This window comes from Macaca mulatta, chromosome 4, assembly GCF_049350105.2.
Source record: "Macaca mulatta isolate MMU2019108-1 chromosome 4, T2T-MMU8v2.0, whole genome shotgun sequence".
Lineage (NCBI taxonomy): Eukaryota > Metazoa > Chordata > Mammalia > Primates > Cercopithecidae > Macaca > Macaca mulatta.
Window position 1 is genome coordinate 3,422,944 of NC_133409.1, and position 23,274 is coordinate 3,446,217.

A 23,274-nucleotide genomic window follows, 5' to 3' on the forward strand; every position below is an offset into this window, starting at 1 on the left:
ATTCCCTGGCCCTGTCTTAACTCTTACAACCTCTCCTCAACTCTCCTCTTTTTCTTTTGAGATGGAGACTCGCTCTGTCGCCTAGGCTGGAGTGCAGGGGTGCGATCTCTGCTCACTGCCAGCTCCGCCCCCCAGGGTCACACCATTCTCCTGCCTCAGCCTCCCGTGTAGCTGGCACTACAGGTGCCCGCCACCACGCCTGGCTAATTTTTCTTTTTGTAGTTTTAGTAGAGACGGGGTTTCACCGTGTTAGCCAGGATGGTCTCGATCTCCTGACCTCATGATCCGCCGGTCTCAGCCTCCCAAAGTGCTGGGATTACAGGTGTGAGCCACCGCACCCGGCCAACTCTCCTCTTAATGCCACTACTCGCCTCTCCTCAACTCGCCTCTTCATGCCACTACACTGGCTCTTTGCCATTGGATGCCCAATGAATTGCAAGCCGTGTGTTGTTACTAATACAGACCAGCTGGTTTGTAGGGCCCAATGCGAAATGGAGCATGGGACCCTCGCATTTAAAAATTAATTAGTTGATGGTGGTGATAGCACAACAATAAAGTGAGGGTCCTGTTGGAGCACTGGGCCCCGGGGCAATGCTCCAGGCCACTCCCACGCAGCCGGCCTTGCGCTAATAATACGCCATAGGACAGATCTGTTTTCTTGGATGGGAAATAAATGGGTGGATTAACAATCTCAGATTATGTTATCCCTGGCAGGCCCCACACACTTGGCAATCCATGTCAGCATGCCTCTCAGGGAAACAACCTGTGTCCTGTGGGCTGAAGGCGTGGCCCCTCAGCGAGGTACTGGACACATCCCCCACCTCTCCAAGCAGGCCATCCAATCAGGCGAGACACAGTCCCATGCATGGCAGAGAGAAGAAAACAGAAAGTGCACCGGGGTCAGGCCAGGAGGGGTCCCATCGGTCACAACAAGCAGTTCACATTTAATCTGGAGCAGGGAGACCCTGACGATCGGAAGCAACACAGGCCAGGTCTGGGGTTTCCAGACACCTCTTCTCGCTGCGTGGATGGGGATCAGAATCTACTTACAGTCTATTTGGAAACTCACCTGGAGGAAGCAGCGGGGCAGCCAGAGAGATGCGGGAGAGCTAGGAGCGGCGACAGGACTTGCCCAAGCGGATGTGAGTGTGGGACAAGAGCAGAGGGCCCCTGGCCCATCAGAGTCCTAAACTTTTGCTTGAAAGGTCGTGGGAGAAACCATGGCTCCAGTTTCCTGTCCTGTCTTCAGAGTCCACGAATGTAGTGCCCTGGGCCTGGGAGACCCGTCCTTGTGTGTGAGAAAAGCCCCTGCCCAGCCGCATCGGTGAGAAAGAGCCAGCCCACTCGGTTATTCACACCCAGCCGCCGAAGTGTCAATTAATAAACAGAAAAAGCGCCCGGCACTCTCCCGTACATAATTAGACATTTGTTAATCTTTCCTCTACATGTTGAGGAAAATAAAAAGCCTTTGTTTATTTAATTTCTCTTCTCCTGTTCTTGTTTTTTTGAGAATGATGAATTCCCACGTTCCCCCAAGCCTTCTCCAATGTCTCCTCACTCTTAAACATGGAGACAAAATATCAGCTAAAGGAAATATTGTAATAAAACCCCACTGAGAATTCTGCTGGCCTTGCTGCAAGAGTAGCCATATCGCTCCTTCGTAGTTCTCATCTTTCATGTGCCCTCTGCAGGGTGCATCCTGTCCCCTTTTTTTCCCAGGAGAAAAGGCAAGCGCTGAGTGAAAGGCTTGCTTCACCTGTGTCCCCTGCACCTGCTCAGGCTCCCTCAGCTGCTGGGGAGGAGCTCCCTGCGTCACCCCCGCAGTGTAGCAGCATCTCAGGATGTTCCCACAGACACCGATTCTTGAAAACCACCTTTTCCCAACCGCTTGAGTCCTCAGCACCCCTCGTCCCTGCTGTTCCTGTCCCATGAAGCCTCTGGGATGGCAATTATATGTGTGATTCTTCTGAGTTTTTATTTGCAGCAGTCTTTCCTCAATAAAACTGATTTAATGGTCCATTTCACTGTTATGCTTCCTAAAAACTGCGATTTTCTTCAGAAGTGTTACTAATATTATTCATCTGCAAATTTAATTTCATATTTAGACCTCAAATTTAGTGGTCAAAAAATAAAATAATGTAGATTCAGCTCTCTCTTCCAAGTGGTGCCGTGTGGAATGGTCTCTTGCCGTATCTGGGACTCCCCATCCATACCCAAGAGGCTGAGTTGATATTCTTTAGGGATCATGCCACCAGACAGCTCTCAAAAGCAGAATGCCAGGTTAAAAATCCTCTGTCACGGACAGCCTCGCATCCCAGCCTCCTCGACACCTAGTCCTCGTCCCAGCCTCACAGGGCATCTGAACCTGTGCCCTGAGCAGCTGGTTCTGGCATGAGCCTGTATGGACACAGAGTGCAGACAGCTCACCAAGCTACCCGCATTCCCAGGATTCCAGTATTATGTTTTGTTCCTAGCTCAGCTAAAATTTAGAAGACTCATGTCTGTAAATTCAGTTTTGATCTGACAGCAGAGATCACAGAAGTTGACATTTTCAGTGGGCAGAATATTGACACCTCATGTCACCTTTGCGAGGCTCTTAAGGCCACCAAGCGAGGTCCTGGACGGCTCCTGTCTGCTTTGTAGAAAAGGTAAACACCGAGGTCCTTACATGTCACATGATACCTGGCGGGAACGTGTTGCTCCTGGTCTAATTACCTTTTGGAAAATGTCCTAAGCTCCACTTAGGGTGAGGTAAGGATCATTATATGCTCTCTCAGAAAACCATAATTAATCTTGAAAAAAATTAGAATAGTGCTAAAATCTGTTTGAAAAATCCAGTGGCTGCCTCTAAGGTTTCTACACGAGTCAAAGACTATAATTACGCCGGCAATTGCTCGTGGCCCCAAGAAAAGAGACGCTCCTGGCTGTAGATGTGAAGCGGCCCTGTGCCGTGCCCTTTAGGGAGAGGGCTTGACCATTCATGAAGGCTGCTGGGTCCACAGAGCTTCCAGAGACACTTGGGTGAGAGGCTGTTTGACCAAAATAAAGACCATTTCCTAGACTGCGTGCCAGGTGGAGAAGCTCTGGGGACCCAGGAGAGGACCCTGGCTTGGGTGACAGGGCAGTAACAGAGGGGCCATGCCCAGGGTGCCCAGGCTCCCTGAGGGGCTCCTCATGCCACCCCCCTCTGTCCTCACTCTGGTGCCATTGCTGAACCACCAACACCAGGACACCCACAGAAAGACAGTGCAGTTTTCCCCTGAGCTGGTGGAGGAAGGAATGGCTCCCAGAAGACGTCAGACTTCCCCTGCACCTTCCTGACCCCCAGGGCCCAGCTCCTGTGCTGCCTTCGGGGAAGCCTAGACCACAGTGCCTGAGAGTGAGATCAGACTGCACGCAGCGCAGTTCGTCATGATCAGGAAAACGGGGGTGTTCCCCGCCAGTGTAGACCGAAACAAAGCAACACCCACAGGAAAGCCAGTCTGCTCATTCGACTAAGACTGCTCCTGAGAATGAGAGTCAGCCGGAAAAACCACATCCGAGGGTGAAAGACACAATTGCATGATCAGGAAACGTGAGAGGAAGGCCATGAAATCACTTATTTTGACTTCACTTTAGATCAAAGTCTCCATTGTAAGTTTTTGAGCCAACTCCCCTCGGCAGATGCTCCTGCCCTGAACCCACCGGCGACTCGGCCCGCTCTGCTCTGGACAGGTGCATCTCCCTGCGCCTCTGTCTTTCGCCTGCATCTCCTCTCTGCGAAGGTCATGCCAATGGCCTTTTGCCTTGCCACACCGAGGGCCTACGAGCCTGAATCACAAATGCAGCTGGCGCCGCAGCTAAAGCAAGCAAGGGGCTGTGCTGGCTCTTTCCCCTCTCACTCAGCAAGAGGGGCCCTGAGGACTGACGGAGATCACGAACCCAGCGCCGCTGTTTGAGTAAAGGCTGGGGTCACCCTCTCCCCAGATGGAGATCACAAACCCAGCGCTGCTGTTTGAGTAAAGACTGGGGTCACCCTCTCCCCGGATGAGATCACGAACCCAGCGCTGCTGTTTGAGTAAAGGCTGGGGTCACCCTCTCCCCAGATGGAGATCACGAACCCAGCGCTGCTGTTTGAGTAAAGACTGGGGTCACCCTCTCCCCGGATGAGATCACGAACCCAGCGCTGCTGTTTGAGCAAAGGCTCCAGTCACCCTCTCCCTGGATGAGATCACGAACCCAGTGCTGCTGTTTGAGTAAAGGCTCCGGTCACCCTCTCCCCGGATGGAGATCACGAACCCAGCGCTGCTGTTTGAGTAAAGACTGGGGTCACCCTCTCCCCGGATGAGATCACGAACCCAGCGCTGCTGTTTGAGTAAAGGCTGGGGTCACCCTCTCCCCAGATGGAGATCACGAACCCAGCGCTGCTGTTTGAGTAAAGACTGGGGTCACCCTCTCCCCAGATGGAGATCATGAACCCAGCACTGCTGTCTGAGTAAAGGCTGGGGTCACCCTCTCCCCGGATGAGATCACGAACCCAGTGACACTCTTCAAGTAAAGGCTCAGGTCATCCTCTCCCCACACTGGGAAGCCCATTCAAGACCAGTGCTGCAGGGCCCTAGATAAGCAAAACCACATGGCTAGTAAGTCAAAGCTTACCAATATCACTCAGTACAGATTAGCCAAAAAGGTCTTCTCGTAGGAAAAGAAAACCACCTACATCCTTCGTTCCCACCTCGCAGATGCCGGGAACACAGAGATGCAGTCTCTACCTCCCCAGGGACCCTGAGAGGCACGGGGCAGAGCATGCAAGTCCACCCCCACACCACACAATGTGCCCCACCAGGTGGGAACACGCTGGACAGGTGCATGTGAGTGGCCGGCCACCTGGGCATCCCAAGGAAGTCATCCTGAAGGATGCATGGGAGCCATAGGGGCTAAGAGAGATGCAGCTCAAGCAGAGGGAAGAATTCCTGCAAGGCTCAGACACGGGAGCCACGGTGGGGCCCAGACACGGGAGCCACAGCAGGACCTGACAAGAGAGCCACAGCTGGGCCTGACACGGGAGCCACCGTGGGTCTTGGACACAGGAACTACAGCAGGGCTGGACGCGGGAGCCACAGTGGGTCCTGGACACAGGAGCCATGGTGGGGCATGGACAAGGGAGCCATGGCAGTGCCCAAGAGACACACCACAGCCCCAACACAGGAACCACAGCTCAATGCAAGTGTGTGGTTCTCCAGCCTCACAAGAGGACCTGGGAGGATGTCAGGGGGCTGGGGAGGCTGGAGAGACAGAGTAACCTTATTATTTAAAACACCAACCGGAGTGTGATCAGAGATGCCAGGGCAAGATAAAGGTAGGTGAACTTGTCCAAGAAGAAGGTGTGGTTTTTAAAAAGGTCTGGTTTAAGAAGATCTGGTGTAGGAAGGTGTGGTTTAAGAAGGTGCAGTTTAAGGTGTGGTTAGGAAGGTGTGGTTTTGTGTCTCTTTTTAGAATTTCTGCTACAGAGGACACAATAGTCCCAGGAGGAAACCTACCAATGAAAGAATCTTCAAAAGCCAAAACGGTGACCCAGTCCTCACTATGTAGCCTCTTAAGCCAGACCTTGATCTCCTGTGCCACATAATAAAATGATGCCCTCCAAAGATTCAGTGGTCATTTGCTGCCAAACACCTGCTAAGTGTCCTACATAAGATGTGAATAAGTATTTGGTGACGCATACACGGCTCACCCCACATAAGTGAATTTTGTGTGAAAATATTATCAGCTTTACATGGAAAATAAAGGACCTCCATTGGCAAAACCTTAGAAAAGCAACTTCAAAAGAAAACAGTACCTTTTAAGAAGAAAATATGTTAGCCTACATGGGACTTGAAGGATCTTTCTACTCAGATGTTGTCATGTTATTTTGGAAATTGGTTTCTCCTCTCTACCAGGAACAGCCTCTATCCTGGAGCTATTTTAAGACCTACTTGTTTTTTCCTAATAAGGATAATTATCTCCAAATAATCAAAATAATTAAGTGGTCATGAACAGCGCACTCCCAAACATCACAGCAACAGCACAAGCTGACCTTTGCACAGTCTGCGTCACGCGGCTTCGGTGCCTCAGCAACCTGGTTTTCATTTGAGGTGCAGGCAAGGAAACGCCGTCTTCGTCGTGAGCATCTAACCATCCTTCTCCTCCCGTCTTAGCAGAGAGGAGCATGGTTTCTGTAGCCCTAACGTGCCCATCCTCACAGTGTGGGATGCTCTCTCTCCGAACGGCACGTGTGACACTCAGAGAAGACAATGACATCATTCCATGTTTCTCAATATCAGGAACCAGTTGTTCTCACTGGACAAACGACTGTGTCATCTTTACATCAGTAGTCTGGGTCTGGAGTGTAACAGATGCGATTCCACCGTGAAAAGGTCTTCCTACCACGTGCACTCCTGAGGGGCAGCAGAAGCCATCCCCTGTCGTGGTCCCTTTTACCAATGAGAAGCACAACGTGACTTCCATAAATTGCACTCGTACCGCATGTGTGAAGACCACAGTGCAGCTTGGCTTAGAAGCCATGCAACTTTGTGTTATAGAAAAAAAAACATAAGTTAAGAGTCTTGGACCATTCAAGAAGTACCCTAGGGGCAAGAGACAGACTGAAGTTTATGTGACAAGGTCAAGACCAACCAAAACCAGCAAATGTTTGTTGAGGGCTTTCCATGCAGCAAGCATGTGAGAAGTTCATTACGTCTTTTAAGGAAACATCTTGCCCACCAATATTAAACTCGGACTTCAGAGACAAGAGATTACACCAGATAAGGGAGGAGGAGAACTCCCTCCTGACAGAGCCATCAGGGGGATGGAATTCAGCCAGCAGCTGAGCATAGCCTGCAGACACGGTGTCAAAGGCAAACCACCCTTCACTAGGCGTGTGCATGGACGGGTGTCGTGTTCACACGTCATGCTCTCTTCCCCCACCCTCACCTGCAAGATCCAGAAAGAAGCTGATTGGTTCAACAGAAAGCAAGTTGATTGCTCACACAAGGACCATACTCTGATTTAAAAAAAAAAAAATAGTAGAACCAACAGATTCCTCAAACCTGCCTCACAAGGAAGACACTGGGGAGGTACACGGCTGGGAAACCATGAAGAACTAAGACAAAGACAGCTCCAAACAAGCCAAGTCAGTCAACAGCGCGGTGTTTACCAAGAGCTGGCAGAACAGCCGCGCTGCGTGTCCCCGGGACCACGTTCCGCCCTCTGCTTCCCCGTGTCAAGCATTTTCGTTACTAATGTTGTGGAATCGCTAGGAACACGTAGCAATGAAAAATGTATACACTGTGGATATTCTGCTCTCCTCTGTCCTCATTTACAAACCGAACATCTTTACTTGTTACAATTTAAAACCCTTTCTATCAATGACAGTACAAACAATACAGGAACCACAAAAATTTACTAATCAGGAATTCATCCAGTTTCTGCAAGAGACCAAGATCAAGCACGCACTCTAAACAAAGTACACGGTAGTGTGATTTTCATGTCTCTGAGATTTTCATGTCTCTGGTTAAACATACACGATCTGGAGATATTCAGAGAAAAAAAGGTCAAAATGAAACAAACGGCAAGTAGCTCTGAAGCTTCTCAATGATATCAAATTCACCCCATGATGACTTTTTTTGACCGCATTTTTCAATTATTGTAAATTTTAATTCACCTCTGTTTCATTCCAATATTTCTTTGTAATTAAACTCAATACATACATTCAACTCATGTTTTCTTAAAACCTAAACTTTAGCTTCATGAACTATTGATTCAATGCAAAAGGAATGTCAGAAAATGACAGTGAAACGTAGGTAGAATCAATAAAGGGTACTTTGGGCTGTGGGGTTCGGGCACATCTGGAGATGTTGGGGTGCTGTGTGATCTGATTTGTGAGGGGTCCTTTCTTTCTCTTCCATGTCTGACCTTCCATACACAGCAGCAGGGAGGAGCCCCTCAGGTGCTCCCAGTGTGGCTCCTGGACCCCTGTCTCCCTGCACGGACTCAGCGCCCTCTGCAAGGAGGCAAGAGGCCCCAGAGTCAGACAGGCCGCCTGGGAAATGGTCAGGTAAACTCTTTTTCATTCTACATTTGCAAGAAACTTCATGATGGAGCCTGTGGATTCGGGCCACACTTGTGGGTGCTACTCACCTTGTAGCTGGCGGCCCTTGTACAGGTCCCGGGCTTTGGCTGGGTGGGCCCTGGCCGTGTTGTCACATTTCGGCTGCTCATACCTATGGGCAGGGGGAAGGCAGGGGAAGAAGAGAGAAAACAATGGGCTTGAGACGGGCTGTGGTTTGTCTTCCATTTCTGCAGTGTCCTACCCCAGCATACAGCGTGACCTGTGGCTCTCATGCTGCCACACCCATGACCTCACTCCTTTCTGTCACCTTTGTGGACATTTGGCAGATAAAACTATTCTTGCAGTCAGTAGGAAGAAGCACACTGTGACTTCAATCACACTGCAGGGCCGTCTCTCCATCGGTCTCTGAAACGAATCTCATCTAGCAGCTGCCAAGTGCCCACACCTCCGCTCCTCCTACTGCAGCGCCCACGCCTCCGCTCCTCCTACTGCAGCGCCCACGCCTCCGCTCCTCCTACTGCAGTGCTGTATGGAGCAGCGTCCACACCTCCTCTCCTCCTACTGCAGGGCTGTATGGAGCAGCGTCCACACCTCCCCTCCTCCTACTGCAGGGCTGTATGGAGCAGCGTCCACACCTCCCCTCCTACTGCAGCGTCCACACCTCCCCTCATCCTACTGCAGTGCCCACACCTCCCCTCCTCCTACTGCAGGGCTGTATGGAGCAGCGTCCACACCTCCGCTCCTCCTACTGCAGCGTCCACACCTCCCCTCCTCCTACTGCAGGACTGTATGGAGCAGCGTCCACACCTCCCCTCCTCCTACTGTAAGGCTGTATGGAGCAGCGTCCACACCTCCCCTCCTCCTACTGTAAGGCTGTATGGAGCAGCGTCCACACCTCCCCTCCTCCTACTGCAAGGCTGTATGGAGCAGCGTCCACACCTCCCCTCCTCCTACTGCAAGGCTGTATGGAGCAAGCACTTGAGTTGTTTCATCAGAGCAGGAGCGTGTGCACGAGGACAGAGGGTGTGACCACTACCCCCACCCTGCCCAAGGAAAGGACACAAAGGATTTCAGGATTTAGATTCCTGTAGCACCAAAGGCCAACTCATCTCCAATCCACCTCATGAAGCTACAAAAGTTTCCCTCAGTGTTTAAAAAAAAAAAAAAAAAAAAAAAGACTCTCTGGTCCCACTTAGCATCAATGGCAAACTGCAGGTGAAGTCCTGAACAGGTGGGGCTGACATCCAAGAGGGCAGGTGCCCTGGCTGCTGCGGCTGCAGGGCTCGTGGGAGCAGGTGTCTCCGTGGTTCTATTGAATTTGCGGTGGGAACCAGGGCGCCTGTCCCTAAGGGTGTCAGATCCAAATCCGGATAAACAGCTCATAAACACTGACATATGCGTGCCGTTCAGCAGCGCTTGACCAAGGCCTGCTTTGCTCAGGTTTTATCCTTGTCCTGGGTGTAAGGCAAGGGGACCCGTCTCACGCAGACCACCAGCCTCATCCAGCGGAGGAGGTGGACATTTAAATAGAGCGCGGGCCACCATGAGAACCTGCCTCCCGGAGCCCCCACCCCAAAGGAGGACGACCTTCTGCACAGAAGTCCTTCACCGCGGCTTTCACCAAGAAGTGGAGCTTCTCACCGGCACGAAGGAGACGCCGGGGAGGTGCGTTACTGGGAGATGGGAGATTCCTGGGTCAGCGCACCCACTGCCCCTTCCTGTGGACTCGCAGGACCCCAGACGGCCCACACCAACCTTCCTCCCTTCCCCTCCACTCAGCTGACCTCACGCTGGATGGCGGCTCCCCAGCCCGCGCCCCTCCCGTCCATGCGTGTCAGGCACGTGGAATCCTTCGTGGAGGCCTCCTCAGGCCCTGGCAAGTGACACACTGGGAGACACAGAGTCCGCCGGCACCGTCATGGGGCACAGGCGCAGTCTTGGGGCTCCGGAAAGACTCCTTGGAAAATGAGGAAGATAAGCAGGAGGCCGGCAGGAGGGGTGTGGGAGGAACGTGCCGGTCCGCAGCCCTGAGGTGGTCAGGAGGCCAGAGTTCTGCCGGTTCTCATCCTCTCCCTCTGCCCTAGTTTCCTTTTTCATTCTTAAAGAAAGGGCTACAAGATCCTATTTACCTCACAGAGATCATTTTAGGTTCTATTTTTTTCATTGTTTACATGCTTTTTAGTCATAGAAAATAAAACGAAATTTCTCTCTAAAGGGACATATGTGAAGTGTTCTAACAGAGGCCCCAGAGAGTCCAGCAGTCCCAGATAAAGGACCCCACCCAGCTGTCATAAGAGTCAGGAACCTCACACTCCTGCCGCCTTTGGCCCCCAGTAGCCTCTTTGATACCAGAAAACGTGCCGCCCCAGTCACACGAACTTAATTTATCTTTTTGAAATGTTGTTTTTGAAATGAAAGTCTCTGACACATTCTGGCAACAATTAAGTTATCACATTCTAAGCAAAAGCCATCCTGGCTAACACGTGAAACCCCATCTCTACTAAAAATACAAAAAAAAAAAATTAGCCAGGCATGGTGGCAGGAGCCTGTAGTCCCAGCAACTCAGGAGGCTGAGGCAGGAGAATGGCGTGAACCCGGGAGGCGGAGCTTGCAGTGAGCAGAGATGGCGCCACTGCACTCCAGCCTGGGCGACAGAGCGAGACTCCGTCTCAAAAAAAAAAAAAAAAAAAAGATGTGGGGATGGGGGTCAGCCCCAAGAGGTTACAACAAAGGTGAACTCAGTAAAGAACCTGTTACCTAGCCAGGAATCTCCTAATGCAGCTGCTGCTGCGGCCGGCAGGTGAGGACCTGTTACCCAGCCAGGAATCTCCTAATGCAGCTGCTGCTGCGGCCGGCAGGTGAAAAGTAAAACATTCACGCAGAGATGATGTGTACAAGAAGCTGGCTTCCTGAGGGATTAGTAAGCTCTTATTTTTACCCATGCATGTTAAATCTGTAGAACTAGGGCGCTCTCAGGGCTGAAAGATCCTCACTTCAAGCTCTGGGGCAGCGTCTTGGGGGCTGAACTGAGACCTACATTAGAATGGACACCTTCCTACCCGAGGGCTTGTGAAGGGTGAGCTGCAAAAAGCCAGGCAAATGTCCTAGCTCGGAATGGATGACGTAGACTCTGAGGATAGAGTCCCAGCCCTCAGGGGCCATCTTGCTTCTCAGAGTATCGGAGGGTACACCTGGTTGGAGCCCTGGACTGCTCTGTAGCGTTAGAAAAAGGAAGTGTTAACATGAACTCTGAGTTGTGCTCCTGAAGCCCTTCAGGATCAGTACTTTTATCCTTCACATGGGCAGCATGAGACTAGATCATTTCTTACCCTCATTCCGAATCTCCTAGCTCCAAAGCAATCTGGAAGCCCGCCACCCTGGATGGGCATTTCGGTTTTGTTCCAAATTTGGGCTAGAGGTAGGTTGCAAATCTCATCACTGATGTTAATATAAAAAAATATATTTAAGTGACAGTATTCTGCTTCTTTTAATGAGTAGCGTGAAATGCCCATGACTTGAAGAATTGGCATTCTCAAGACAGGAGAAAGAGGAGAAATAAGTCCGTTAATTTCAGCTTTGACCTACATCACCATTCTTTTTCAATAGGTTTAGTTTAACTTATTTGTATAAGAAAAAACACAAATGTCTCTTCTGTCATTGCCCATCAGATACCAGGCTCTCTGCCAGGGAGAAATGCAGTCCTATGCCCACAAGACCCTCTGCTCACCCCACTGAGAGCCACGTGCTGGGGTTGGAGAACAGAGGCTACATACCTCACTGAGACACATGCTCTGGGGTCAGGGAACAGAGGCTGCCCAGATGTGAGGTAGGAACAGCCAGCAGATGGATGGCAGACAGACGAAGCCTTCATCAGCCTCTCTGTTCTGGGCACAAATGCAGAATCTGGCCATCGGCCTGACTCAGCTCAGTCCGACAGCCCCTTCCCACTCTCTCCCCACTACTGTTAGTGGCCCAGGGGAAACTTGCCCCTTGGCTCCCACCTGGACTCTACCATTCATGGGGACCTGCACTCATGACAGGTGCCTGGACCCCTCCTTCTGGGATCTGCAAACAATGACCAAGATGCCAATTTTGACACAAAAGTCAGGAGCACTAGGAAGGGCTGAAGCCTCTGCCCCTCCTCATGTCTCCTTCAAAGTGATGGCTCCAACTAGGAACTGCACCAGAGCAAGCTGCCCCCGCCCCCGGCTCGTCTAGACAGAGTGGCATGTGTCTGTGGTCCTTGGGATGAGTCCACCACAAAGCTAATGCCTTTTAATTCTCATGCATGGTGACATGAGGAAAAGAGAGGTCACATATAAAGGACGATGCATTTTGTGTTTATAGCTTCTTATTGTTATTGGATTATTAAATGTTTCTTCCCTGTCAGGAAATTTAGAGGATGATTAAAGAAAACAAACACTTTAACTGCCAACCTAGGTATAAATCAAAACTATAAAGTATCTCCCTGGGACTGTTATTTCAGAAAATTAATAAGAAAATTGCACTGATGGAACAGAGGGTGTTTAAATAGAAATGGGACCTGGCTACTCAGTAATGGCAGAATCACTGGGAGATGAGGACTAGTGAAGCTGGCTGTGGCTTATCAGATACTGCCTAATATTGACTATTTTGCCTGGTGCCCAGTACCCATGTCTCCCTAGGTGATCAACTTAAACCAGTTTAAACCAACTCAATTTTTCTTGCCAGCAGTGGGTTTAGCCATGGGCGTATGATCTAATTCTGACCAATGATCCATTAATTAAATTTGCTAGCAGAATTCTAGGGAAGGTATTTTTGGCTCCAAAGAAACAAAGAGATGGGTTCCTGTGTCCTCTGAGCACCGTGGCATCTGGATGAGATGTCCGGATCTGTTGCAGCCATCCTGTGACCAAGAGGGGAACCTGCCTCATGGCCAAGAAAACAGAATGAGGGTGTCAGGGCAGATTTGGGAGAGGGAATGTCCTCGGCAACATTGCCAGGTGACAGCCTCAACCGAAGCTGAGGCCGCTCCACTGCTATGCCTCTCAGCGAGATCACGCCGTCTCTGCTCATTTATATTTATTTGTCAGTTTCTCATCTCACTACATGAAACCAAAAGCTTTCTAACCGATACACTACACCTTTTGATAAAAACTGCACTGGGTTCTGGGGCTGGGCCCTCAGTGGCATTCACTATCTCTGACTGGGCTGGCCTTCTGCAGGCTTCCTTGCTCCCCTACCAACTTCTTGAGGTCTCGACTCTGATGTCAGCATTTCAGGGAGTCGCCCCTGCCATTTCCTTCAAGCTGTGCCCCATCCCAAGTCCCTCTTGTGGATTATTGGGTTTTTTTCCTCCAGAGCATTTGACATGATACCACATGTTTACTCATGTCTGTTAAGTGTGATGTGTTTGTTTGGCTTATTATCTGCGTCCTCCCATTAGCATGCAGGCTCCGTGGAAGCAGGGACTGTGCCTGTTTTGTTCACTGGTGTATCCCCAGCTCCCAGAACGATGCCTGGAACATTGAGGGCATTCACATGTTTATTGAATAAAAGGTGAATGGATAAATGTGAGTGCTTTTCAGGATTGTTGAGAGATTGTATCACTCCTCTGCTAAACTGTCCCAGCAGTTTCCCAGGGGAGCTGGGATGTGACAGGTGTTCCAGCCCCATGGTGAGTGGGCCCACTCTGTTCTCTGGCTTCCACCAGCTCTCTAGCTGCTCCCCATCGCCCCTCCCATATGACACCCCCAGTATTAATCTGTTCTCATGCTGCTGTGAAGAAATACCTGAGACTGGGTAATTTCTAAAGAAAAGAGGTTTAGTTGACTCACAGTTCAGCATGGCTGGGAGGCCTCAGGAAACTTACAGTCGGAGGAAAGCAAAGGAGAAGCAGGTACCTCTTCACAGGGTGGCAGGATGGAATGAGTGCAAGTAGGGGAAATGTCATACACTTATAAAACCATCGGATCCATGAGAACAGCAAGGGGGAAACCACCCGCATGATCCAATCATTTCCCACAGCATAGGTCCCTTCCTCAACACGTGGGGATTATGGAAATTACAATTCAAGATGAGATTTGGGTGGGGACACAGCCAAACCTTGTCACTCCCCATTCAAACACACCAGACTCATCTCTCCCAGGACTCTCTACTCCCTGCCCTCTGCCTGAAACAACCCTCTCCACCCACTGTGGCTACAACTACCTCCAGCATCTCAGCCTCAGAGAGGCCTGTGCCGGCACCCTGACCTGTCCTCACTGGGCCCAGCCCTGGTCTTGCCCCACCACCTCTACCATCTTTGTGTCTACCACCTGTCTAACTGTTTGCACAAGCAACCAGACCCTGCAGGCTGCCTCCCCCTTCCACATTTGTAACAAAAAAAAGCAAGACTTTCTTAGCCACAGACCCTGCTCCATGTGGCCATGGGCGCCAAGAGGGTAATCCTAGTCCAGCCCTGGGTGCTGAAACAAGAACTACAACAGGTCCCTTCCCCTTTTCTCCCCAGCCCAAGGCAGGTCTGGGTCTGGGCGTTCAGTGATATTCTGGCCAATTAGGGTGAGGCGAAACCACCGCAGGCGGGTGGGGAAGGGTTTTCTCTGCTGACAAACAGAAAAACAGTCTTTCTTTCTCCACAATACATTATCGCTGCTACATATGATGCCCCAACAGCAATGACACGAACAAGCCGCAAAGCACCCCAGGAAGAGGAAGACGGCAGAACAGACCAAAACAACTACCGCCCCCTCACCCACGACGACGTCTGACAACTACGTCTTCGAACTGCTGAAACCGTCCAGAACCTTCCTGTCTCTACAGAGTTGAGTAAGAAGTACATTTGGAGACTGGGTAAATTTGGGGGCTTTCTGTTGGCAGCAAGGTACAACAGTTCTGGGCCTGATGCCCCCCTGGCAGAGTGTAAACCGCAGGAGACGTGGGGCTTCTCCTCTCTTATTCAACGCTATTTCCTCAGTCCCTGGAAGAGGGTTTGAATGTTGTCGACAATCAGTATTTGTGGTGAATGAATGAATGGAAAATAATAAAGGTAAAATCACATGCCGAATCTAAGGAGTTGTCTCCATTTGTTTAATTTCAAGTTCTTTCTGAAACTCCAAGAAGACGGAGCTGCCCCCTTCTGTAGGCAGAAATAGGGAATGGGACAGCCAGAGACTTTTCTTTCTACCGTGAAAGCAGGATGAAGTCCAGGCGGAATGAAACCAGCATCGATGGACGGGAAGAGAGGGGTTATTGTGTTCCTAGCCTATCACAATATTGGACGTTGGCAGGTTCTTCAGGGACAATGTTATAAATGCTGATCTCATAATTTCAGAGCCAGTTGAGGAGCTCTGGGTTTGACAGCTTAAAGATTTTCGTTGGCGTGTGTAAAACAGCATCTGCCAACGGTCTCCACCTCTGTTAGAGGGGCCTCACTGGGGGCTGGGGCTGCCCCAACTTATATGCACAGTAAACCAGCCAGAGCTCTAAGAGACGCAGAAACATTGCTTCCCAGAAAGGTTTCTCAAACAACAGTACTCCTGTACACCCAGGCACAGAAACTAAAAAAATCTTGGTGAAACAGGCATTAGTCAGCATGAGCCCCTGGAAACCAGTTTCCCCTACAAATGTCTACTGGTGACACTTGATGACAAATTTGGAAAATAATATAGGAATTATTATATAATTCTCATACCAAAACCTTGAAAAGGTTTATGTTCTCTTCAAGCCCCATAGAGCACACGGGTTTACGTTCTCTTCAGGTCCTGCAGAGCACGTGGGTTTGAACCAATCCCTCATATCAGCCCCGCAGAAGCCAAGCCTCAGCCGCTGGCCTCAGCACCCCTGTGCAGTGTCAGCTGAGTGGGGTGTCAAGAGCAGACGGTCAGCCGGGGCGACCGGACAGTGGAGTGCTGGCTAGGAAGGGGTGGCACTCACACCCCGGCGTCATCACACTCCCCAAAGCAGGACTCCCACCGGGCCAGACGGTGATAGGTGAACCCAATCTTGGTGAAACAGGCATTAGTCCCCTTGAGCCCCTGGAAATTACACAGTTTCCCCCACAAACGTCTACTGGTGACACTTGAGGACAAATTTGGAAAATAGTTTAGGAAGCATCCAAATGCTCATGCCTAAGCATTAGACGTGACATCAGTGGCTACATTTGATAACATTTAAGAGATAGTATTTTCATAGATTTTAAAACTATTTTTATACAAATCTAGGAAAAATCAAAGTCAAATTCATGTTACAAAGAGCTGCAAAACCATTTCTACTCACGGTTATACAATTTCCATGAACACACAACTCTTGTTCTTCGGGTGCTACAGTGAAATCCCTCACGTTGCTCCAACTCACACAAAACTCGAGTGAACAAGTTATTTTTGTATTGCAGACCCTCGAATAACTTTCATTGCCCTTGTCTTTAGCACAGTCTCACTTTTTCTAAAAGTGATAAATTCCAGGCACCATAAAAACCCATCTTCGACAATCGGTTCTTTCAGCTTATGAAATGCTGAGCTCCCTTTGCCAAAACCAGGAGCAGAAGGAAGTTGCCACTGGTATTTGATGCTGTCCACGTTTCCACCCTGGCACTGGGCCCCAGAGCCACTTTTCAGATTCTGAGTGGGGCAGAGGAGTGGGGCTGCCTGTGAAGGCGAAGGCCCTGCTGCTCTCCAGCTGCCACTCGGGCGGTTTTGGAGGCCATGAAAGAAACGGTTTCCTCCAACAGCTGAAGCGGAATTTCGCTCTGTCGCCCAGGCTGGAGTGCAATGGCGGATCTCAGCTCACTGCAAGCTCCGCCTCCCGGGTTCAAGCAATTCTCCTGCCTCAGCCTCCCGAGTAGCTGGGACTACAGGCATTTGCCACCACGCCTGGCTAATGTTTTGTATTTTTACTAGTGATGGGAGTTTCACTATGTTGTCCAGGCTGGTCTCGAACTCTTGACCTCAGGCAATCCACCTGCCCCGGCCTCCCACGGTTCTGGGATTACAGGCGTGAGCCACCGTGCCAGGCCCAGCCACTGGTTTTTATAGGCACCTCATGCCGCAAGAGCAGAGGATCGCCCTGTGATGGGTGAACGAGACTTGGAGCCCCAGACCACCCAGGTGAGGAGGTGCAACACCCACAGCTGATGGAGAGACTGTGCGAGTGTGTGGGGAGAGTGTGTGTGTGAGTGTGGGTGTGTGGGGGAAGTGTGTGAGTGTGGGTGAGTGTGCATGACAGTGTGTGTGGGAGAAGTGTGCAAATGGGCATATGTGTGAGTGTGGGGGTGTGTTGGGGGAGTTAGTGTGGGTGTGAGTGTGTATGAGAGTGTGTGTGAGTATGGGTGTGGGGGAGTATGTGTGTGGGTATGAGTGTGTGTATGAGTGTGGGGGGAGTGTGCGTGTGAGTGTGGGGGGAAGTGTGTGAGTGTGGGGGGAAGTGTGTGAGTGTGGGTATGAGTGTGTGTGAGTGTGTGAGTGTGCATGTTTGGGGGATTATGAGTGTGGGTGTGTGCGTGTGGGTGTTTGGGGGATTGAGTGTATGGGGGGGAGTGTATGTGAGTGTGTGTGAGTGTGGGTGTTTGGGAGATTGTATGAGTGTGGGTATTAGTGTGTGAGTGTGGGTGTTTGGGGGATTGTATGAGTGGGTGTGAGTTTGTGAGACAGTGTGTGTGTGTGTGTGAGTGTGGGGAGTATGTGAGTGTGGGTATGAGTGTGTGTGTATGAGTGTGGGGGGAGTGTGTGTGTGGGGGCGAAGTGTGTGAGTGTGGGTATGAGTGTGTGTGTGAGAGAGTGTGGGTGTTTGGGGGATTGTATGTGTGGGGGGAGTGTATGTGTGTGTGTGTGAGTGTTGGTGTTTGGGGGATTGTATGAGTGTGGGTGTATGTGTGAGTGTGTGTATGAGTGTGGGTGTTTGAGCAATTGTATGAGTGTGGGTGTGTGTGTAAGATTGTGTGTGTGAGTGTGTGTGGGTGTGGGAGGAGTATGTGAGTGTGGGTATGAGTGTGTGTGGGGCGAGTGTATGGAGGGAAGCTGTGTGTGGGTATGAATGTGTGAGTGTGGGTGTTTGGGGGATTGTACGAGTGTGTGGGGGGAGTGTGTGTGAGTGTGTGTGGGGGTGGGGGAGTGTGTGTGTGCATGTGTGAGTGTGGGTGTTTGGGGATTGTATGAGTGTGGACGTGAGTGTGTGTGTGTGAGTGTGTGTGTGGGGAGTATGTGAGTGTGGGTATGAGTGTGTGTGGGGGGAAGTGTGTGTGTGGGCATGAGTGTGTGTGTGAGTGTGGGTGTTTGGGGGATGGTATGAGTGTGTGTGTGGGGGAGTGTGTGTGGGGGAAGTGTGTGTGTGTGGGCATGAGTGTGTGTGAGTGTGGGTGTTTGGGGGATTGTATGAGTGTGGACGTGAGTGTGTGTGTGTGAGAGTGTGTGTGTGGGGAGTATGTGAGTGTGGGTATGAGTGTGTGTGGGGGGAAGTGTGTGTGTGGGCATGAGTGTGTGTGTGAGTGTGGGTGTTTGGGGGATTGTATGAGTGTGTGGGGGGAGTGTGTGTGAGAGTGTGTGTGGGGGTGGGGGGAGTGTGTGAGTGTGAGCGTGTGTGTGTGAGAGTGTGCGTGTTTGGGGTTGTGTGTGTGGGTGTGTGTGTGTGTGGGTGTGGGGGCAGTGTGCGTGCACGTGTGCATGTGTGTGGGTGTTTGGGGGATTGTATGAGTGTGTGTGTGAGTGTTGTGTGTGTGGGGAGTGTGTGAGTGTGCATGTGCGTGTTTGGGTGGGGGATTGTATGAGTGTGGGTGTGAGTGTGTGTGTGTGGGGGACTGTGTGAGTGTGCATGTGAGTGTGGGTGTTTGGGGGATTGTATGAGTGTGGGTGTGAGTGTGTGTGTGTGGGGGGAGTGTGTGAGTGTGCGTGTGCATGTGTGGGTGGGGGGATTGTATGAGTGGGTGTGAGTGTGTGTGTTTGAGTGTGTATGGGGGGAGTGTGTGAGTGTGGGGGTGTGTGGGGGGGGAGTGTGTGTGTCCGTGTGAGTGTGCGTGTGTGAGTGTGCATGTGTGAGTGTGGGTGTGTGTGAGTGTGTGTATGGGGGTAGTGTGTGAGTGTGCGTGAGTGTGAGTGTGTGTGTGTGAGTGTGTGTGTGAGTGTGTGAGTGAGTGTGTGAGTGTGTATGGGGGAGTGTGTGAGTGTGCGTGTGTGAGTGTGAGTGTGTGTGAGTGTGTGTGTGAGTGTGTGAGTGTGTATGCACGTCGGGGATGTGAGGGTTCTGTTTTCCTGGCTTCCACGCCCCAAAGCCTCCCATGGTCATGGAGATGGGTGCGGCCTATTTACCTTGTGGATGTGCCGGGAATGGGGCGCCCGGTGTCCACCAGGACGCACCAGCAGTACCCCGTGGAGGGGTGGCACTGCACTGGCTTGTAGAGGCCGCCGTGCGCACACTCAGGGATCACCACGTTGTCGTTCTTGGGCTGCTTGGCTTCCTCCAGGGCAGACTGGTGCTCTTGGTCACAGGATGACACTGCGGGGAAGAAGGAGGCAAAAGGTGAGCAGGATCCAGGGACGTCGTCCCACATGCAGAGCTCCTGGGAGGCCACAGAGAACTGCCAAGAACGGTGTGGTCCTCCTTCACCCCGGGGGCAGGAGGGCCTGCCAGCGTGGGGTGCACAGCGGGAGAGGCAGAAGCTCATGGGGAAGCTCAAGCAGCTCCAATTCCCGCAGCCTGGCGTGCTGCTGTGATCCCGGAACTGTCAACAGCATCCCCACAGCGATGGACTCATTCCTGCTCAACAGGCAGCACAGCTCACAAGTCAGCATGGGCAGTCGCCTGGGAGAGGGGATCCACGAGCAGTTCTGACGCCCGCAGGACTCCTGAATGTGACCAGGCAGAACCAGCCCTGTGGCTGGAACTCTTCTCTGCTCCCTGCTCTGAGCCACCTGTCATTGAGGCTGGAGACTCCTCAAAGCGGGCCCCAGGGCGAGGTCGTGTTTAGACTCCGAGGCTCCCTGTGTGATCCCTCTGCCCTCATTCTCAACATGCGGTTCATCGCCCCCCGCCCAAGCCCCAAACGAGAGGATGACTTGGAAGAAAATCCACTCTCTCACCTGGGGCCTCCCCAAGGTCTGACTTAGGACTAAGCAGAGCAGGTGCAGGCTATCTAAAAGTTGTTCAGCCCCAGATCGTGGAAATTTCCACTGCACTATTTCCAAACCAAGCTTTGTTACTGAAAACTGGTAAAGAATAATAATGAGAGGTATTCATACTCAGCCTGTGAACCAGGCATTGTGCTACATGAATACTGAACTCACTCACATGCAAATAAAACAATGACAAAAATTCTAGGACCTCACATTGCCATGTGCAAAGGGTGGTCTCTCTTGGTTAATAAACTCAGTTTCTCCTTGTGTTTAGGTATGTATGTCTGACATCCATCTTCTGCCCGAAATAGTTAAGCCAGGAATACCTGAGAATGAGTGCGTGCTGGCAACCCCTTCCTGACTGGCCCTCACTAGGGTGAGAGCAGTAGCATCTAGGAATGAAAGCCCATGTGACCTATTGGTGGCTGCAGCAGGAACACGCAGGTGGAGCGGCAGGGGCAGCCCCTCTGCTCAGCCTGAAGGGAACTCGGGCTGGGACGTCACGAATCTCTCCTACTGGAAGTGATTTTCCACAAATGGTGCTTTAAGACTGCTTTGAAGCTGATTAGCTACAGTGTTATAGGGCTTTTATGACCCTAAAGGGGATATCAGACAGGTGGGACACATTAGGAAGCTGATAAGAGCTGCTCAGCACCACCAAAGCTGGTGTGGTGAGTCCATATCACAGCCCAGCATGAAGGATTGTTCTGGGGATTAAAAGCGATTATAGGTGCATTGTGTCATATTGACACAGTTCCACAAATGTTAGCTATTGCTTTATTTTTCCAATGCTAAAAGGATGCCTGGCTTATAACAGGCACTCAATACATTTCTTTTGAGATAATAAATAATTGTGATGGTATTAATGGAAACCACCCTGATTTTAGCATATCTAGCAACTCTGTTTAACATCTGAGGATAATCAGATACATAATTTTATGATTAGTCCATTACTGACTATATTACCAAATGTTACTATTAGATTTTGTAAAAGCATATACGTTTTGTGTCTTCACTGCAAGAACGTAAAAACAAATGTTACCTTTTGGACTCCCCCCTATAGTTCTATTCCAAAGTGACTAACAATCACTCTCCCCTGGTGATCTCATACGCTGTATTCAGACACTTGAAAGAGAGGATGATAAACATTAAAGTGAAGTCATCGTGTCTGCTCAGATCAACATTTTTTTGAATAAGCTCAGAACTCACGGGTCATTCAAATCTCACAATAGGTGCTCAAAATCCGTTTAATGAACAAGAGAAGAAGCAGAAAGAAATCTGTCAATGACTGAAGTTTCATGATTCTGTCTTATAAGTTCTGTACTTTTTTGTGGGCTCCAGGTTTTGCTCAGCAAATGCACAGGTGAATCAATAAAACCCACCTCTGGGTTATAGTAAAGAGGCTTTTGCCCCAACGATAACAAGGAAACTGGTAAGAAAAAAAAAGGACAATGATTTGCATTTCTCTCTGAATTGCTCAGTAAGTTATTTTAGGTCATGGAAGAAACTGAGAACAGCAAGGGTTGCGCTAAATGTTTCTGGAGGTTGTTGCTTTGCAGAAATCCTCAGAGCACATGGTGCATCACTCAATGGAACTGCATCTCCAGAGAGCAGCCGCTGAGGATGGCGGGAACCGCCTCTCCAGCAGCACCCTGGAAACTCAGCACTGCCGTGTTCACGTGACACCTGTTCGTGCCTCTCCAGCAGCACCCTGGAAACTCAGCACCGCCGTGTTCACGAGGCGCCTGGTCATGCCTCTCCAGCAGCACCCTGGAAGACTCAGCACCACCGTGTTCACGTGACGCCTGTTCGTGCCTCTCCAGCAGCACCCTGGAAACTCAGCACCGCGGTGTTCACATGACGCCTGTTCATGCCCCTCCAGCAGCACCCTGGAAACTCAGCACTGCCGTGGCGCTTCTTCAGAAATTTTATTAGTGCACAGAATTTATGGTGTGATGATCCAGACAGGAGACAACTTTCTGCGCTCTATCCAGGGACATGCTGCAGCTATAGAAATCATTCTCGAAAATTCCTGAAACATCTCTCTTGAGGATTTTATGTGATATTTGAAAGCTTATCATAAGCAAAATAAGATGGATTAAGTCAACCTCTTAAAATTTGATGAGCATGATATAAAATATCAAAGCTATTAGAGCAGAGTCAGAAGAAACCTCGTGTTTGTTTATATAAACATCGTGGTTGATGAAGGCTGTTAACCCATGCAGTTTTATCTGATAAACCTGGCTCCATGAGGGAACTTCAAACTCATTGGAGAAATGCAATTCCATTTTCTTTTAGTAAGGACCACAACAGAGGCAGAAGATCTTTAAACAAACCGATGACGGCCCTTGGGAAGAGAAGGCCACAGAACGTAATTTCCACGTGTGACTGTCACCTCCCCCCGGGACATCCCAGAATGCAGCATTCTGCAGGCAGAGCTGACTGGGGTGGTTCTCTCTGGCAGGAAACAAGTCCTTATTCTACAAAGGACTTAATCGCGCCGGTAGAGGGAGGCAGGAGGGGTGAATGCGCACATGACAGGTCCTGTGTCACGACAGCACAGGAGATTTCCGTCCTGGGAGGCGCACGGGGCAGTGACTGCAGGAAGGAGCCCAAGGAGGAGCTCAGCGATCCTCTAGAAAAACGCCCTTGAGGCCTTGGGAAGCATTAACGGTGCAGGAAAAAGGGAACTGAGTGAATCTGAAGACTGAGAGAAGCAGGATGGCAAGGGTAGAGACAGGGAAATTAGGGAAGGAGAGGCTGTTTCCAGGATCGTGGTGGAGTCACCGGCGGGACCACACAGGACCACGGGGTGCATTACACCGAGGTGGGAATGTGGAGACACTTGGCTCTGTTAAGTGGGGACAGGGAACCAAAGTTAAAGTTTTCAACTAATCATATTACTATTAAGTTATGGTTGATTCTAGATGGAGTAGGCTAAGCTTCCAAAAATGACCATGGATAGAGAAAAATAAAGCTAGAAATTCTGGAAATAATTCAGAAAAAAAAAAGTAATAATGATTACAAAGTCCCTATTGCAATATTCCATTTTAATATATTAGATGAAAATATGTCACTTTTTTTTCCTATTCAGAAGGCCCTTAA

The 23,274-nt window shown here is 50.4% G+C and overlaps 1 protein-coding gene across 2 annotated transcripts in view; it reads right to left on the reverse strand.

Annotated features, from left to right (window-relative positions):
• Positions 1-23,274, reverse strand: part of SMOC2 (SPARC related modular calcium binding 2) — a 222,139-nt gene that overhangs the window by 50,706 nt on the left and 148,159 nt on the right. For both annotated transcript variants that reach the window (XM_015137722.3, XM_015137721.3), the window contains exons 8-9: positions 19,366-19,552; positions 8,158-8,240 (exon numbers count right to left, since the gene is read on the reverse strand). In XM_015137722.3, coding sequence (XP_014993208.1) covers positions 8,158-8,240; positions 19,366-19,552 — 270 coding nt within the window. The remainder of the gene's footprint in view (positions 1-8,157; positions 8,241-19,365; positions 19,553-23,274) is intronic.